The sequence below is a fragment of the Saimiri boliviensis genome, chromosome 3, assembly GCF_048565385.1.
Source record: "Saimiri boliviensis isolate mSaiBol1 chromosome 3, mSaiBol1.pri, whole genome shotgun sequence".
Lineage (NCBI taxonomy): Eukaryota > Metazoa > Chordata > Mammalia > Primates > Cebidae > Saimiri > Saimiri boliviensis.
Genome location: NC_133451.1, coordinates 166,445,382 through 166,462,411, shown reverse-complemented (window position 1 = coordinate 166,462,411; position 17,030 = coordinate 166,445,382). Strand labels below are relative to the sequence as shown.

Here is a 17,030-nt window from a genome sequence, read left to right as displayed (position 1 = left end):
ATATTGTTAACTATAGTCATCCTATAGTGGTATAGACTACTTGAGCTTATTCTTCCTATCTAGCTATAATTTTATATCTTTTAAGAAACATCATCCTATCCCTCCCTTCCCTCAACTCTTTGCAGTCTCTAATATCCTCTGTCCTACTTTTTACTTTAATGTGACCAATATTTTTTTTAGCCTCCAGATGTGAATGAGAACATGTGGTGTTCAACTTTCTGCTCCTGGCTTATTTCCCTTAACATAATGTCCTCCAGTTCCATCCATGTTACTGCAAATGACAGGATTTCATTCTTCTTCTTTTTTTTTTTTAGATGGAGTTTCAAAACTTGTCGCCCACGCTGTGGCAATGACACAGTATTGGCTCACTGCAACCTCAGCCTCCTGGGTTCAAGTGATTCTCCTGCCTCAGCCCCCCGAGTGGCTAGAATTACAGATGCCTGCCACCATGCCCACTTAAATTTTATATTTTTAGTACAGATGGGGTTTTGCCATGTTGACCAGGCTGGTCTCAAACTGCTGACCTCAGATGATCTGCCTGCCTCAGCCTCCCAAACGGTTGGGATTACAGCTATGATCCCTGGCCAGGATTGCATTCTTATTCATTGCTGAATAGTATGCCATTGTGTATGTATATATATATATATATATATATATATATATATATATATCTCACATTTTTTATACGTTCATCTGTTGTTAAACACCCGCATTGATTCCATATCTTGGCTATTATGAACAGTGCTGCAATAAAACATGGGGCAAAGTTGTCTTTTTGATATAATGATTTCCTTTCCTTTTGGTAAATTCCCAGTGGTGGGGTTGCTGGATCATATTGTAGCCCTATTGGTGGTTTTTGAAAAATCCTACATACTGTTCTCTATAGTGGCTGTACTAGTTTACATTTCCACCAGCGGCATATAAGAGTTTCCTTTCTCCACATTCTTGCCATTATTTTTTTTGTTGTTTTCTTATCTTTTTTATAATAGCCATTCTAACTGGAGTAAGATGATACTTCATTGTGGTTTGATTTACATTTTCCTGATGAATGATGTTAAGTATTTTTTCATATTTTTTGTCCATTTGTATGTATGCTTTTGAGAAATGTCTCTTTAGATCATTTACCCACTTTTTAATCAGATTGCTTGCTTGTTTGCTATTGGTATGTTTGAGTTCCTTGTATATTCTGGATATTAATTCCTTGTTGGATGAGTAGTTCACAGATATTTTAAATCCCATTCTATAGGTTGTCTTTTCATTCTTGTTGATTGTTTCCTTTCCTGTGTAGAAGCTTTTTGGTTTGATATTATCCCGTTTGTTCATTTTTGCTTTTGATGTCTTATTCATTAAATATTTTCCCAGACCAATGTCCTAAAGCAATTCCTTTTTGTTTTCTTCTAGTAATTGTATCACTTTAGGTTTAACATTTAGGTCTTTTTTTGATACGACGTCTCACTCTGTCACCCAGGCTGGAGTGCAGTGGCGTGATCTCAGCTCCCTGGAACCTCTGCCTCCTGGGTTCAAGTGACTCTCCTGCCTCAGCCTCCCGAGTAGCTGGGATTACAGGTGCCTGCCACCATGACCAGCTAATTTTTTGTACTTTTAGTAGAGATGGGGTTTCACCATGTTGGCCAGGCTGGTCTTAAACCTCCAGTGATCCACTTGCCTCGGCCTCCCACAGTGCAGGGATTATAGGCATGAGCCACCATGTCTGGCCACATTTAGGTTTTTGATCCATTTTGTGTTCACTTTTATATAGGGTGAGAGGTGGGAGTCTTGGTTTCATCCTTCTGCATATGAATATCCAATTTATCCAGAATCATTTATTGAAGAGGCTATCCTTTCCCCATGGGTGTTCTTGGCTCTTTTGTCAAAAATCAGTTGGTTGTAGATATGTGGATTAATTTCTGAGTTCTCTATTCTGTTTCATGTTCTATGTGTCTGTTTTTATGCCAGTATCAGGCTGTTTGGTTACTACAACTTTGTAGTATATTTTGAATTCTGGTAAGTGTAATACCCCAGCTTTGCTCTTTTTGCTCAGGATTGCTTTGGCCATTTGGGGTCTTTGTGGTTCCATACAAATTTCAAGATTGTTTTTTCTTTCTGTGAAGAATGTCATTGGTATTTTGATAGAGATTGCATTAAATCTGTAGATTACTGTGGGTGGTATTCTCATTTTAACAATATTAATTCTTCTAATCCATGAACATGCGATGATGTTTTTCCATTTGTTTGTATCCTCTTTAATTTCTTTCTTAAATGTTTTATAGTTTTCCTTGTAGAGGTCTTTCATTTCCTTGTTTAATTTATTCCTAAGTATTTTATCTTTTATAATTGGGATTGTGTTCTTGGTTTCTTTCTCAGCTATTTTGTTGTGTATAGAAACACTACTAATTTTTATACATTAATTTTGCATCTGCAACTTTACTGGATTCATTTGTCAGTTCTAGGAATTTTTTGATAAAGTCTTTAGGTTATATATATATATATATATATATATATATATGATTATGTCATCTGCAAACAGAGATATTTTGACTTTCCTTTCCAATCTGGGTACTTTATTTCTTTTTTTTATATAATTGCTCTGGCTAGGACTTCTAGTACTATGTGGAATTGTTGATTCATCTTGCTAAAATGTTGATGTATCAGAATAAAATATGTTTTCCAGCTATTAAAATACTTGGCTAGTCCACTAAGAAACCATAATGGCCTTGTGAAAATCATAAGATCGATATTTCTGTAAACATAATCAATATTGTTAATTAAATACAAAGTTCAACATCAAAATATTTAATGATTTTAAAATAGAGAAGGTTTAAAGAGGGCATTTTCTTTATTCTGCTTTATATTTCTTTGTTCATATACACATCTGATACACAGAAAAAATGGAGTATGGTTTTTAAGTCTGCTTACACTATTTACTAATGGTATATAATAATTTTAATGTCCAAGAAAATTATTGTCTATAAATATCCCTTGGTATTCCAATCTCTGTTCAAATTTTTAAAAAAAAAATCATTTCCATTTTAAAATTAGCATTTTTTTTTTTTTTTTTTTGAGACGGAGTTTCGCTCTTGTTACCCAGGCTGGAGTGCAATGGCACGATCTTGGCTCACTGCAACCTCCGCCTCTTGGGTTCAGGCAATTCTCCTGCCTCAGCCTCCTGAGTAGCTGGGATTACAGGCACGCGCCACCATGCCCAGCTAATTTTTTGTATTTTTAGTAGAGACGGGGTTTCACCATGTTGACCAGGATGGTCTTGATCTCTTGACCTTGTGATCCGCCCGCCTCGGCCTCCCAAAGTGCAGGGATTACAGGCTTGAGCCACCGCACCCGGCCCTAAAATTAGCATTTTTAAGAGAATAACTTAATAATAAAGAAGGAACTAGGAGCCCCTCCTCTGTCAGTGCTGAGGAATAGTAATCAGAATCTGTACAGTACCTTTTGTGTAGCTCTATGTCTGGAGGCAGGAAGTAGCTTCATAGTCTTCTGAGATGTTACTCCCACCTAAAGAAAAACACCAGCCACCTAATGAATTTAATTTGAAGTTATTACAGAGATTAAAATGATCAGCAGATTTAGGTTACAGTGAACCTTTTTGTTAAACTGAAATTAGTGATATAACTATTATTACCAGTAATTAACTTATTTTCTAATGAAATATGTCACATTGGTCAGAACACATACAGGAAACAACCAAAATAGTAAAATTTATCCTATTTGTCAAGCCAAAAATAGTTATGTAAGATAACTGACAAGATGCTTTATTAAAAAATATCTCTAGAAGCCTTCTTTTCCAACTGCATACAGTTGTTCCATAAAGTGATTCAAGATGTTTGAAAATAGATTATAGTTATTAAAAATGCAACATTAAGACCACATACAGTGGCTCATGCCTATAATCTCAGCATTCTGGTGGGAGGAACAAGGTGGGAGGAACGCTTGAGCCCAGGGTTTCAACACCATCTAGGCAACACAGGGAGACTTTGTCTCTACAAAAAATAATAAACTGGCTGGCATGGTGGTGCATGCCTGTAGGCCTAACTACTTGGAAGGCTGAAGCAGGAGGATAACTTGAATCCAGGAATTTGAGGCTGTAGTGAGTCATGATCATGCCACTTTACTCCAGACTGGCTGGGTGAGAGTACAAGACCCTGTCTCGAAAAAAAAAAAAAAAAAAGCAACATAGAAGATTTCTGCTAAAATACCAAACATGATGATGGCCATAATATCCAATCTAACAGGTGAAAAAGATTATTTTGCAAAAAGATACAAAAGATGAAAACAGCAAGGAACTGTCAGGCTGGTGTATTGTTAAGAGAGGAGGATGGGACCAATGGAAGAGAAACTGGGGAAAACAACAGATCATAAAAGGTTCATATAGTATAAATGACTTTATTCTGCATTCCAGAAAATTGTATTAATCTGCTTAGATTTGTATTTCTGAAGCATCAGTCTAGCAAATGATGTGAAGGATGGCTTGAAGGGAGATGAAGCTGGAGTTTAGGGGCCCAATCTGGAGGCTACTTCAATTATTCAAGCAAGAGAAGATGAGAACCCAAATGAGGGTCACAGAGATAGAAGATATGGGACAGATTCAAGAGATATTTGGGAGTTAAAAGCAGCAAGATATGGTAATTGGATATAGAAGACATTAAGGTGGGAAGTACTTAGCATAAACCCCTAGAAAATGGACTCAGCAAACATTTGTACCATTAGCTAAAATGAAATGACCAAAAAAGATGAGGAGAAATTGGGGTAAGAGAGAATTTTAGGGCTGAAAGAAATTCTGAAAGGCAATGTGGTGTAACAAAAATAACACCAGTTCTGGAGTCTGAGACTTTGATTCAAACAGCAACGCCCTAGTATGCTAAATTCTTAGAATAAACTGGATGCACATTAAACTGTTGTCACTGGTTTTTGTTTGTTTTTTCCTTTCGAGACTGTCTCACTGTGCTGCCCAGGCTGGAGTGCAGCAGTGTGATCGAGGCTCACTGCAGCCTCCGCCTCCCGAGTTCAAGCGATTCTCCTGCCTCAGCCTCCAGAGTAGCTGGGATTACAGGCATGCACCACCACGCCCGGCTAAGTTTTGCATTTTTTGTGGAGACGAGGTTTAACCATGTTGACCAGGCTGGTCTCGAACTGCTAACCTCTTGTGATCCGCCCGCCTCCGCCTCCGCCTCCCAAAGTGCTGGGATTACAGGCGTGAGCCACTGTCCCGGGCCTAGTTTTCATTGCTTTTACTGTGATCTGCCTGGTGCGGTCTAGCTCACAGTAAGAAACAAACACGTGCCACGCGCTCGGGAGAAGGAGATTCAGGATAGAGAGGCCTTCGGGCAGCCGCGGCTGAGAAGAGGGGTCCCGGGGGGAATCCGGGACCCGACCGTGTCCGCACATTCAGCGTATCCTCAGGTGCCGTCGGGAGCCGCCCCGCCGGTGCCCGCGCCGCTTCCTCCCAGTCTCCGCGGACCTTCACAGACAAACGGGAGCTGCCCAACCGCGGGGCGCTGGGAGGGCAGCAGCCAGCGCGGCCCCTTAGCCTCCGCACCGGCTCCTGGCGACCCAGACTTTCTCAGTGGAAGGAAGGAATCCTCTCTGGGAGGGAGCTGGGCTTGTCCAGCGCGGCCGCCCGCCCCATCCCTTGGGTTTACCTGTAAGTAATCCATTCGGTTTAAAATCAGATCCATGATGACTACGTGGAAGGGCCAGGCGGCGCCGGACAAGAACAGGAGGGACAGAGGCTTTGGGCCCGCAGGCCGCCGACCTAGTCAGAAAGCCGCCGGCACCCACTCACAGGCCGGCCCCAGCAACCGCGCCCGCGTTCTGGGCAGCACAGGCTGGGCGACAGGGTAGCGGCCTCCGGCGTGACGTCAGCACGCTGCTGCCAGTGGCTCCCGGACGGAGATGAGGGTTCGCCCCTTTCCAGAAGCGCCGCCCACTGACAGCGTGCTCCAATCAGAGGCGGGGAGGAACCGAGGACGCGAGGTAACGGTTAAGACCCCGGGCGGTTTCCACAGAGACCGCAGACGCAGGCCTGGCTCCAAGTTCACCGCTGCTCGGAGCTCATCCTCGGCTTCTTGACGCATCGCTGGAGAAGAAACTAGTCGAGCCTCGATCGATTCTGACCGATTTCACTCCGACACTAAAAGGGCAGCAGTTCTCAAACTTTTGGCCTTAGGACTCCTTTACGAAACTCTTAAAAACCATTGAGGACCGCAAAGACCATTTGCTTTTGGTGGGTTTTCTCTCATTTTTAATTTTTTAAAATGTCCGTAGTTTTGGGGGTACGGGTAGGTTTTGGTTATGGATGAGTCCTTGAGCGGCAAATTCCGAGATATTAGTGCACCCGTCGCCACCCAGCAGTGTACACTGTACACAACACGCGGTCTTTTACCCCTCCTGCCCCTCCCAATCTCCTCCCCACATGGAGTCCCCAGAGCCCATGGCTCAGTAAGTTTTTGCATCCTCATAACTGAGCGCCCACTTATAAGTGAGAATATGCGGTATTGGGTTTTCTATTTCGGAGTTACTTCACTTAGAAGAATGGCCTCCAGCTCCATCCAAGTTGCTGCCAAAAGACGTTATTTCTTTACTTTTCATGGCTGAGTATTATTCCATGGTGTATATATACTACATTTTCTCTATCCACTCGTTAGTCAGTTGTCAGTGGGCGCTTAGGGTGATTCCATATCTTCGCAGTTGCGAATTGTGCTGCTATAAACATGCGTGTGTATTTGTCTTTTTTCATATAATGACTTCTTTTTCTTTGGGTAGATACCCAGTAGTGGGATTGCTGGATTGAATGGTATCTCCCCCTTCATTTATTTGAGGAAACTTTATATTGTTTTTCAGAATGGTGGTATTAATTTACATCTCCCAGCAGTATAAAAGTGTTCGCTTTTCACCATATCTGTGCCAACATCTATTTTTTCTGACTTTTTAATCATGGCCCTTCTTGCAGGGGTAAGGTGGTATCTCATTGTGGTTTTAATTTGCATTTCCCTAGTGATGGAGGGATGTTGAGTATTTTTTCATATTTGTTAGCTATTTGTATATCTTCTTTTGAGAAATGTCCTTTGACCACTTTTTGATGGGATTATTTGGTTTTTCCTCGCTGAGTCGTTTGAGTTTCTTGTAGATTCTAGATACAAGTCCTTTATCAGATGCATAGTTTGCAAATATTTTCTTGTACTCCGTGGGCTATTTACTCTGCTGATAATTTCTTTTGCTTAGCACAAGCTTTTTAGTTTAATTAGGGCTCATTTATTTATTTCTGTTTTTGTTGCATTTAGCTAATGTCCAAAAGAGTTTTTCCAATGTTATCTTCTAAAATCTTTATGGTTTCAGGTCTTAGATTTAAGTCTTTGATTCATCTTGAGTTGATTTTTGTATACGGTGAGAGATGGGAATCCAGTTTCATTCTTCTACATGTGGCTAACCAGTTTTCCCAGCACCATTTATTGAATAGGGTGCCTTTTTCCCAATTTATGTTTTCGTATGCATTGTCGAAGATTGGTTGACTGTACGTACTTAGCTTTATTTCTGGGTTCTCTGTTCTGTTTAATTGGCCTATGTGTCTACTTTTTTTTTTTTTTTTTTTTTTTTTTTTTTTTTACCAGTACCGTCCTATTTTGGTAACTAGCTTTGCAGTTTAATTCGAAGTCTGGTAATGTGATGCCTCCAGATTTGTTCTTTTTGCTTAGTATTTCTTTGGCTATTCAGACTCTTTTTGGGTTCCATATGAATTTTAGAATTTTGTTTTTAGTTTGTGAAAAATAGTAATGGTATTTTGATGGGAATTGCACTTAATCTGTGGATTGCTTTGGAAAATATGAAGACAATTTGTTTATGAGTTATCGATTAGTTTTTTTTTTTTTTACCATATTAGACATTAGAACTGAAAATTAGTGTAGTTTAAAAAACCTTAATGAAAAAAAAATTTTTTCCAAAATAAAAAAATAAAATGAAACTGGCACTGTACACAATCTATTTTCTGTCCATTTTAATAGTAGACAAGAGGAGCTTCAAATCTGCTACTGCAGTCAATATATTGTTATATGTTGTTTTTGTTCATGTATATGAAGAAAATTTGGTCCAAATTCAACAAGTGGCAGTTTTTTGAAAGGTTAGTTGCAATGTGGAATGTGACTTCATTATATAACATGAAAAAATCCCATCTGTTAATATCACCATGGATCTCATCACAAAAGTCCCGAGTATGGGAGATCTGTCAAACTTCGATGGTGAATACATATTTTCCAAAATTTGAATTTGTGCTTGAAAGTTTGAAATTTACAGCCGGGCGCGGTGGCTCACGCCTGTAATCCTACCACTTTGGGAGGCTGAGGTGGGTGGATCACCTGAGGTCAGGAGTTCAAGGCCAGCTTGGCCATCACGGTGAAACCCCATCTTAAAAAAAAAGAAAGAATTTTACACATTGGCAATTTATGCTGGTTGTTTTCCTTGAACTGATAGGTTCCTTTCTTGAATTCAGAAAAAAAATTGCCAAATATCTAAGTCTGAAAAATCATAATTTGTCAATAATTTCTTCAAACAGTGTTCCACGATTAAAGCAGCAAGTTCAGCTAGCAGCTCAATCCCACAAGGGCGTTTCCTTGAGACAACTAATGTATTTCAGTATTCAGCAGAAGGATTTTATACATACTTCTTATGTCATCACATAGAATATTTTAAAAGATGTATTCAAGAGTTAAGATGTAATAAATGAGGGCTGAATCAGAAGAAAGAGAAAAAAGACAATATTAACAATTTTGCTGCTTTGTAAAGGACATTTTTATATGAAATGGTTTTTGTTTCCTATCGGTGCATGGCATGTAGAATATAGTGTCTACTAGTACAGTTTGGAGCCACTATTTTGATTTATGCTTGAGCACTAGCAGTATTAACCACCATTGTTTTGATACCATCAGCGCAAATGTCAGCACAGTGAAATGGCAAAAAAATCTTAGTGTTATGAAAATAGTTTCAAAGTTGCAGACAGCTGTGACAAGGCCACAGGAACCACCCCCACCCCTCAGGGCCCTACAGACATTCTTTGACTCTCTTTCATCAGTCCTTCCTTAATGAGCATAGAGGTCTGCCTGGGGAAATACAGATGAGTTCAGATACAGCTACTTTCCTGACTTTTGTGGTTTCTTTCTTTCTTTCTTTCTTTCTTTCTTTCTTTCTTTCTTTTCTTTTTCTTTCTTTATTTTCTGTTTAACAAGTGATGTCCACTGTTTAATTGTGTAGAAAAAAAGTAAGAGTTTATTTTGAAGCTCTAATTTATTTTAAAACAGTGAAATGAGGCTATGATATAGCATCAGAACAAGACAAAAAGTTTGCATAATATGATAGCTGGAATTCTTTGATTTTGAATCTAAAAACGCAATTTATTATTTATTGAAGTACATCTATGGTTTTGAAATGATTACCAAAGGTTTCAAACTACTAATTTTAAGTATTTCTCAAATAACTAATTAGCAGGGTGAGGAATTTCTATTCACTATAAAGAAAATGTCAAGTTAGATTAAACTACCACTGTATTTCCTCTTTTTAAAGATGTTTTAAGGTACCAGAGACATCTTGGTGGTGTTTATAAAAATCAACAGAAGATGATTACCTCTCAGATGTGATTAAAGACCACTTTGAGACAAATTTGCAGAATTACCATGCACCTCAGTAATTTATAATCTTACATTATGGTACTAAAGCAACCATTATGGGTATAAGTTAAACAACTGATGGCTAAAAATAAAAGCAATTTAAACTTCATTAAAGTTAAAATCATCAACACACTAGTGGTGGTCAGCTGAGCGACTGAGTCATGAGCAAAAACATTAGTTTCCCCTAACACGTTGTATAAATTTAAAAAGTTTTCAAACTCTTTTTTAAAAAGGAACAAAGTTATAGATACCCATTTTAGGTTTTTTTGTTTTTGTTTTTGTTTTTTGGTGGGGTTTAACTTTGTCACCCGGGCTGGAGTGCGGTGGTGTGAACACAACTCACTGCAGCCTCAACTTCCCAGGCTCAGGTTATCCTCTCACACTAGCCTCCTGAGTAGCTGGGACCACAGGCATGTGCCACCACGTGTGGCCAATTTTTTGTATTTTTTGTAGAGACAGTTTTATCATGTTGCCCTGCTGGTCTCAAACTCCTGAACTGAAGCCATCGACCTGCTTCGGCCTCTGAAAGTGCTGGGATTACAGGTGTGCACCATTGTCCCCAGCCTGATTTTGGGAGGCTGAGGCAGGAGAATTGCTTGAGGCCAGGAGTTCAATACTAACATGTACAACATAGTGAGACCCCTGTCTCTAAAAACAGATTTTTAAAAATTTATTTAAAAATAAAAAAAGAAAGACACAGAAAGAGAGATTATTACCCCCTTGGATAATGACTAGCCTGCTGAAACACCTCTATGAGCCCCAGGGACTAGGAACCCCTGATGTAGCATAACCCTGTTTGCTTGAACTGTTTATGAAGACCAGAGAAGTTAAACAATTTGTCCCACACCACAATAATTAGTGTGGCTTCAGTTTTCTTTAGACATTGCCCACAAGACAATTTATCTTCCCATTTACAAAAGCTGCTTTCATTTGGCTTGCACATTTGAAACATAAATACATTGACATATTGGGTAAGATAGTTATCCTAAATTGTACTAAATTTGCTTTTAATTATCACAATGTATCATTTTAAAATTTTTATTGTGCATGAACTCTTTGATGATACTGTGTACAATTTTTCAAAGTTTTCTAATTATTTCAAGTCTATGAACCCAAGCTTTTGAACAGATTGTGACTTCCATAAAGTCACAGGTGCTCTATAAATTCAATATAACAGGCACTTACAAAGTACCCAACTTTTTAAATAGTAAGTCTAAGAAGTAGTTTGAATGTTGCTTTCTTTTCTTTATCTGTAACTGAGAAAAAAAAATAAGAATAGCAAAGAGGTCAAAAAATGAGAGATGTCACAAGGAAAGAAGAGTCCTGGGGCTTTGACAATCCTTTAATTTTATTTTTCTAGAAAGTTGTTTTTGGTCCTGTTTAAATGCTCCCTTCTCTGAGTTGCTCCAACAACTTCTTTGAGCTTTGTTTTCCCAAAGGTGCCTGTTAAAAGTGAGTAGGCAAAGGACTTGCTGACCCAGAGCTATCTTTATCCTCAAGTAAAGGACTAATTCTGACAGCAATCCGCTCAACTAATCCTCATCTCAACTGTGTGCTACCACATTAATACCTTATATCTTAGTGTGAGTTCCCTAAAAGCAAAACCTAACAAGATTTGGATGCGGTGACTCATTGAAGGGATGCTCGCTGGAGAGAGGGAGGGAAGGAAACAGGAAAAGGCAGAGGAAGAAGCTAAACAAAGTTTTCCATCTCAGCTTGAGTCTGGCATCAGCCTAATTCTTTCAAGAGTTCTGGAGCATGAACTGCACCAAATAGTTGGCCCTACCTTGAGACAGGGGACCAGCCCTTGTGTGCATCCCCACCCATCAGTCACTGGCCATGCGGAGGTGGAAGCATCACATCCAGGGTAATGCTGCTTCTTTTTAGCTGAGGGCAATTCTCTGACAGAAATGATTAGCTGGGAACTGGACAGGAGTATCTCGGAGATGGGTACACTGGCCCAATAGAGGGCATCTGGGCAGAGCATCAAAAACATCAACTGCACTCACTATACCCTGTCATCACATCTTCTTCTGAAATAATACCTTGAAATTATGAATAAGGAAAAAGATGAATATTAAAATTATACCAGTTTATACAAACATAGTAAATAAAGAAAAAATGCCTGTTAGGAGCTCTGTCCCCAGCTGAATCTGCCACTTTTTCATTCAGCATGTTTTCCAACCCCAAAGAAGAAAATTACAAAATATTCAGATCCATAGCTATAAGCAAAAACTTTCACACTTGGAATCCTGGACCATATTATAAAACTATCAGTATCATCTATTATAGAAACTTTGCATCTTTACTATCTTAATACAACATACGGTAACATATAACAATGGAAAAATTCAATATTTATTCAGTTCTGAGACACAACATAGAATACATAAAGTTTGAAAAATAAGACATACTATTAGCATGGCACAAAAGTTAATTAAATGTTCTACAATGGTAGCAAAAAATTTATAAAGTTCCTTTCTTAAATTTAACTCCCCAAAAGTAGAAATTAAGAAATAATCTTTAAAGAGCTTTATGTAGTTCCATTTAGCACTTATTTCTGTCTTCATGTCTAGAAAGATTTTCTGTGTGATGGCAATGATTTTAAAGTAGCATGTATTTAGTTGGTTTTAAGGATCTCTGAAACTCTTTGAGCTATGATCATAATTCATATTCCTATAAGACTTGACAGCAACTGACTGAAGAGACTCAGTATGCTAAACATAACTCTATGAGAGATTTAAACCTAGCTAGTTAAAAAAAAATGCTTTGAGTGTTTTGTAGTCTGTGAAGTGACTGGGGAACTTAATGGCCTTTATGCCTTTTCCCATTAAAGTCAAGAGGCATTTCAGATATTACCAGCACTCAGCTCAATTATGTAATAAGGCATATATAGATATATCACAATCTATTTTATATAGAAAGTAGAACTGAAATCCTTTGATAAGAAAAAAGATGTCAACCACTGTAAGCAATGATGGCAAGAAATGCCTCAAAAAGAACTGAAACACACCTGGGGATGCCTGGCCATGTCTTTCCAGGTATGCCTAGAGTCATTGCTCTTTCCTATTTCTTCCCATGAGCAGACCCTCCAAAACTCAGAAGGGAGCTCACAGGTGAGATATGAAGTCAGCTGTTTATATCTCATTTAGCATTAAAGCAGCAGAGGCAGAAATTAGACAGTTATAACAAAATGACAAACCCCTGCGTAACCCCCAACTTAAAAGAAAATCACATTACTGAAAAACAACAAACCTAAGTCTAAGATAGAAAGCAGTCTATATTTTAGAAAAATCTTTAATGTGTTGTTTTAAATAATTCTATGAAACTTAAATATATAATGTAATTATATTTTCCATGAACCCATTTTGCTGTTAAATTCTTCACTCGGGGCTCAATTGTTCTAGGATTATCAGTAACACCTAAAATTCTAAGAATGTCTCACCAAGTCATAGCTGGTTGTAAAATTTCTTCAGTTTCTATTTTAAAAAAAATATTTCTTCAGAACTTGGACAAGGGAAGGTGTGCTACATAGTGAGAACTTTTTATTTTTATTTTGTTGGCAGTTCAATTCAGTTTGTTTCAACATTTATTGAGCACCTACTATGTACCAGGCACTGTACTAGATGCTGGAGACACAAAGATTAATAAGACAGAGTCCTCGTTCCCAAGGAACTGATAGTCTCTTGGCAGCAAACAGGTAGTGCAAAGATGTGGCATTTACTCTAAAATGAATAAAAATTTCAATAATATAGTAATACTGGGCTTTTCAACACAATGGTATGTCATTGTAATGTCAAGGCAGACAAATAAAATGCATTTTCATGTGATAAAACAATAAAATCACTAAGAGCTAACTTTTAAAGATTCACATAATAAAGGTAGTTAATACTAAAAATTTACACCATAGTTTTTCAAGTATTTCATACTTAGAAATATTATTGCCCACATTTGTGCTATAGTCAAAGCCAAATTCCAGGTTGCTGCATCATTCACATCTTAGCATGCTGGGATTCAGTTTCTCACTAAGTTTATGAATTAGAATGGCTAATTCCTCAGTTGCTTGGCTCTTGTCCTCCAGAAGTTCATAACGAAGGCTGGAGATATCTTGCTTGATTTCTTTTAATTCACCTGTAGCATTGATATTAAAAAGTCATTGGTAAGTTGCTCTTTGGATTTAGAAAAGAACAAAAAGTGAAATTCTTACAATATCAATGTATTTGCTTCGTAAGTTTTCCAAGGTAACTACTTCAAAGTTTTTTCTTTAAAATATTTCAGAAACATCTGTCTTTAAAAGTATACTGACCTTTGAAAAAAATCTATAAAATTAGCCCAGCTATATTTTTTAATAGTAACAACCAGCTTAAAGTGTTGTCCTTTTGTTCACCCACCTTTTAACATAAGGTGATTCTCTGTTAACTGATCTACAGCCAGGATATCTCCTTTCTGACTACAAGGGAGTCCCTTTGTTTCTTTCAAGTATAAAGGTTGACACCTGCATCAAACATCTCCCATTGCTAGTATCAAAGGGAATCCTAGAAAAACTAAACTTTATTAAAAATGAATCAATCTGTCTGACAGGCAAATAATTTTGAGGCAAATTTGAAGTAAAGGAATGAAAGGAAAAAGAGTAGGAAGCATTTATTAGGGAAGGCAATGTCAATGGACATGAAGACACTGGTTTGTCCAGCACAAAGGATCAATGCACAAGGAAGTAACAAGCAGCAGTACAATTGAGGAATTTAGATATGATACCACTGGCAATGGTAGACTTTATACTCTTGAAGAGAATAGGAGAGTTTGGGCTGTAAAAATCAATTGCTCCCATATCGCAGTATTTTGAGCTTATATATATTGCAATTAAAAGCTGGATTCTCTTTAAGGAGAGGTGGTATTTGGTTAAGGAAGAAAATAAAAGAAACGCTGGGTTCTCTTGAAAGTAACTGTAATGTAGATAAACCGCTGACTTTCAAATGCAAATGCTGGAGCAAGAATTTATCTTGAATCTAAGAAACAATTCTTCAAACCATTGACTTAGCCTTTTATAGTAAAATGGCATTTAAAGCACAACCTTTGATAATAGTTCCTGGTATCTTTAATATGCTTTAAAGTAAAATTTCAATATTCTTCTATTATATAAAAGTCAGAACCTTTTTATTTGAAAAAATTCTCTCAGGAATACACAGAAAACATTTGAGGAATCCTTTGTCGCAAAAAAGTGCTTTCTTTGGCATATGGGAATATATATATACATTTTTTTCTATGATTGTCTTGATCCTGAGGCTTATGGCAATATAAAAGGAATAAACTGATCTCATTTGAAATCATGAGGCAGACTTCAGTGGAAGGAGTAGATTCTCAGACCATTCAGTATCATAGTGGACCCCCCTGCCCCACTTCACCTTCTACTATCCTTTCTTCCTTGTTCCCAACTCATGAGGAGACTATGACCTATGTGTTGTAATTAACTATTTAGTTTACCAATTCAGGAAACACAAGTTACTTAACCTTTTCAGACTTTAGTTTCCTCATTAATTAAATGAGGAGGTTATATGCTACATGTTTATAGTAAGAACTTTGTTCAAAACTCCAAATTCTCATTGATTTTCCTCTTTTGTGCAAGGGCTTTGGAAATGCCTCTTATTTTTTATGCTGTTTTGGTCATACAATTCTTCTCCTTTGTTCCTCCCTCCCTGCCCCCCATGGAGGTCAGGGTACAACTGATGAGACTTCCGCTTTCTAAACTACAGCTGAATTCCAGTCCTTTCTCCTGAGATAGTTTCTAGGTTACCATGATTAGATTTTTGCTAGTTATGAATTATAAATTTATAGGTTTCTTTTCTATATACATATAGTATTGATTGATTTAAATTTACAAGGAGTTCCTTGTATTAATCAAGTACATAATGGCTTCTAAGCCCATTAAAAATTTTATTAAGTTTAGCCCTTTCTTATCAATGTAGATAGATCTAGTGGCATCTCATTGGTGTTGGAAGGTACAGTTTCCATTTTTAGGACAACTTATTACTCCCTGATTGATTTCTTTCCAACTCTGGGCCTATGTTTAGCTCTATCCCCTAGACTTTGGTAAAAAAATGTTTCATCCAGATAGATGCCCTGCCTCAAATAAGCCTTTAAAAATAAGCTTGCTTAAAGTAAGGAGGCAGGGAGGAAAGTAAAATTCAAAACAGAAGCACCAGACAAGAAAAACAGGTTAAAAATGTGTTTCTGGACAACAAAATAGAGGTCTCCCTGAAGACATGAATTCTGTAGTCACTGTTTTATCTGCCTAACTGGAAAAATGTTAACACTAATGTGAACTCATTGAAAATGTAACCGATACTACTGACTACCTTATGTCTGAAGCATTAAAAAACTCCTAGAGAGATGTCAGTCTTTACATTCTGAGAATCAGGGCACTCTGAGTAGACATAAATTGTCTCTGATCAATATTTTAAGTAACTGTTTATTTTAAAAGATGTTTTAGCTGGGCGCGGTGGCTCAAGCCTGTAATCCCAGCACTTTGGGAGGCTGAGGCGGGTGGATCACGAGGTCAAGAGATCGAGACCATCCTGGTCAACATGATGAAACCCTGTCTCTACTAAAAATACTAAAAATTAGCTGGGCATGGTGGCGTGTGCCTGTAATCCCAGCTACTCAGGAGGCTGAGGCAGGAGAATTGCCTGAACCCAGGAGGTTGCGGTGAGCCGAGATCGCACCATTGCACTCCAGCCTGGGCAACAAGAGCGAAACTCGTCTCGGAAAAAAAAAAAAAAAAAAAAAAAAAAAAAAGATGTTTTAGAAATGTAACATAAGGGCCGGGCGTGGTGGCTCATGCCTGTAATCCTAGCTCTTTGGGAGGCCGAGGCGGGCGGATCATGAGGTCAAGAGATCGAGACCATCCTGGCCAACCTGGTGAAACCCCATCTCTACCAAAATACAAAAATTAGCTGGGCATGGTGGCATGCGCCTGTAGTCCCAGCTACTTGGGAGGCTGAGGCAGGAGAATTGCTTGAACCCGGGAGGTGGAGGTTGCAGTGAGCCGAGATTGTGCCACTGCACTCCAGCCTGGTGCCTGGCGACAAAGCAAGACTGTCTCGAAAAAAAAAAAAAAAAGACAAGACAAGACAAGACAAGAAATGTAACATAAGATCTTCCTCCCATCTTGGAGCCATCCAAATTGTAATCTGGGATTGGATTTTTAAAGTATGCCTCAACTTGAAGTTTTCCTGGTTCATTAAGTTAGTTAAAAAGGATGTTTCTCAAGTTGGAGATGCTTACCTTCATTAACTTCATCATTTTCTTTGTCTACTTGTGCTTTCAAAACATACCGCTTTATAAGTCTTTTCATTATCTGCTGTT

At 38.2% G+C, this 17,030-nt stretch overlaps 2 protein-coding genes and 1 long non-coding RNA gene across 7 annotated transcripts in view; 1 reads left to right on the top strand and 2 right to left on the bottom strand.

Annotated features, from left to right (window-relative positions):
- BBS7 (Bardet-Biedl syndrome 7) overlaps window positions 1-5,862 on the bottom strand; it is a 48,308-nt gene extending 42,446 nt beyond the window's left edge. Inside the window, exons 1-2 of the mRNA XM_003936229.4 lie at window positions 5,655-5,862; window positions 3,445-3,510 (exon numbers count right to left, since the gene is read on the bottom strand). Coding sequence (XP_003936278.1) covers window positions 3,445-3,510; window positions 5,655-5,690 — 102 coding nt within the window. The 5' untranslated portion in view covers window positions 5,691-5,862. The remainder of the gene's footprint in view (window positions 1-3,444; window positions 3,511-5,654) is intronic.
- A 134-nt stretch (window positions 5,863-5,996) lies between these two features.
- LOC141584076 (uncharacterized) overlaps window positions 5,997-17,030 on the top strand; it is a 46,149-nt gene continuing 35,115 nt past the window's right edge. Inside the window, exon 1 of the long non-coding RNA XR_012517023.1 lies at window positions 5,997-6,238. This is a non-coding gene — a long non-coding RNA (uncharacterized LOC141584076). The remainder of the gene's footprint in view (window positions 6,239-17,030) is intronic.
- Window positions 12,007-17,030, bottom strand: part of TRPC3 (transient receptor potential cation channel subfamily C member 3) — a 76,015-nt gene continuing 70,991 nt past the window's right edge. For 3 of the 5 annotated variants that reach the window (XM_039479011.2, XM_003936231.4, XM_074396946.1), the window contains 2 exons: window positions 16,950-17,025; window positions 12,007-13,799 (listed from right to left, as the gene is read on the bottom strand). In XM_039479011.2, the coding sequence (XP_039334945.2) occupies window positions 13,657-13,799; window positions 16,950-17,025 (219 nt within the window). In that variant the 3' untranslated portion in view covers window positions 12,007-13,656. The remainder of the gene's footprint in view (window positions 13,800-16,949; window positions 17,026-17,030) is intronic. The other 2 variants (XM_074396944.1, XM_074396945.1) reach the window with 1 other exon arrangement.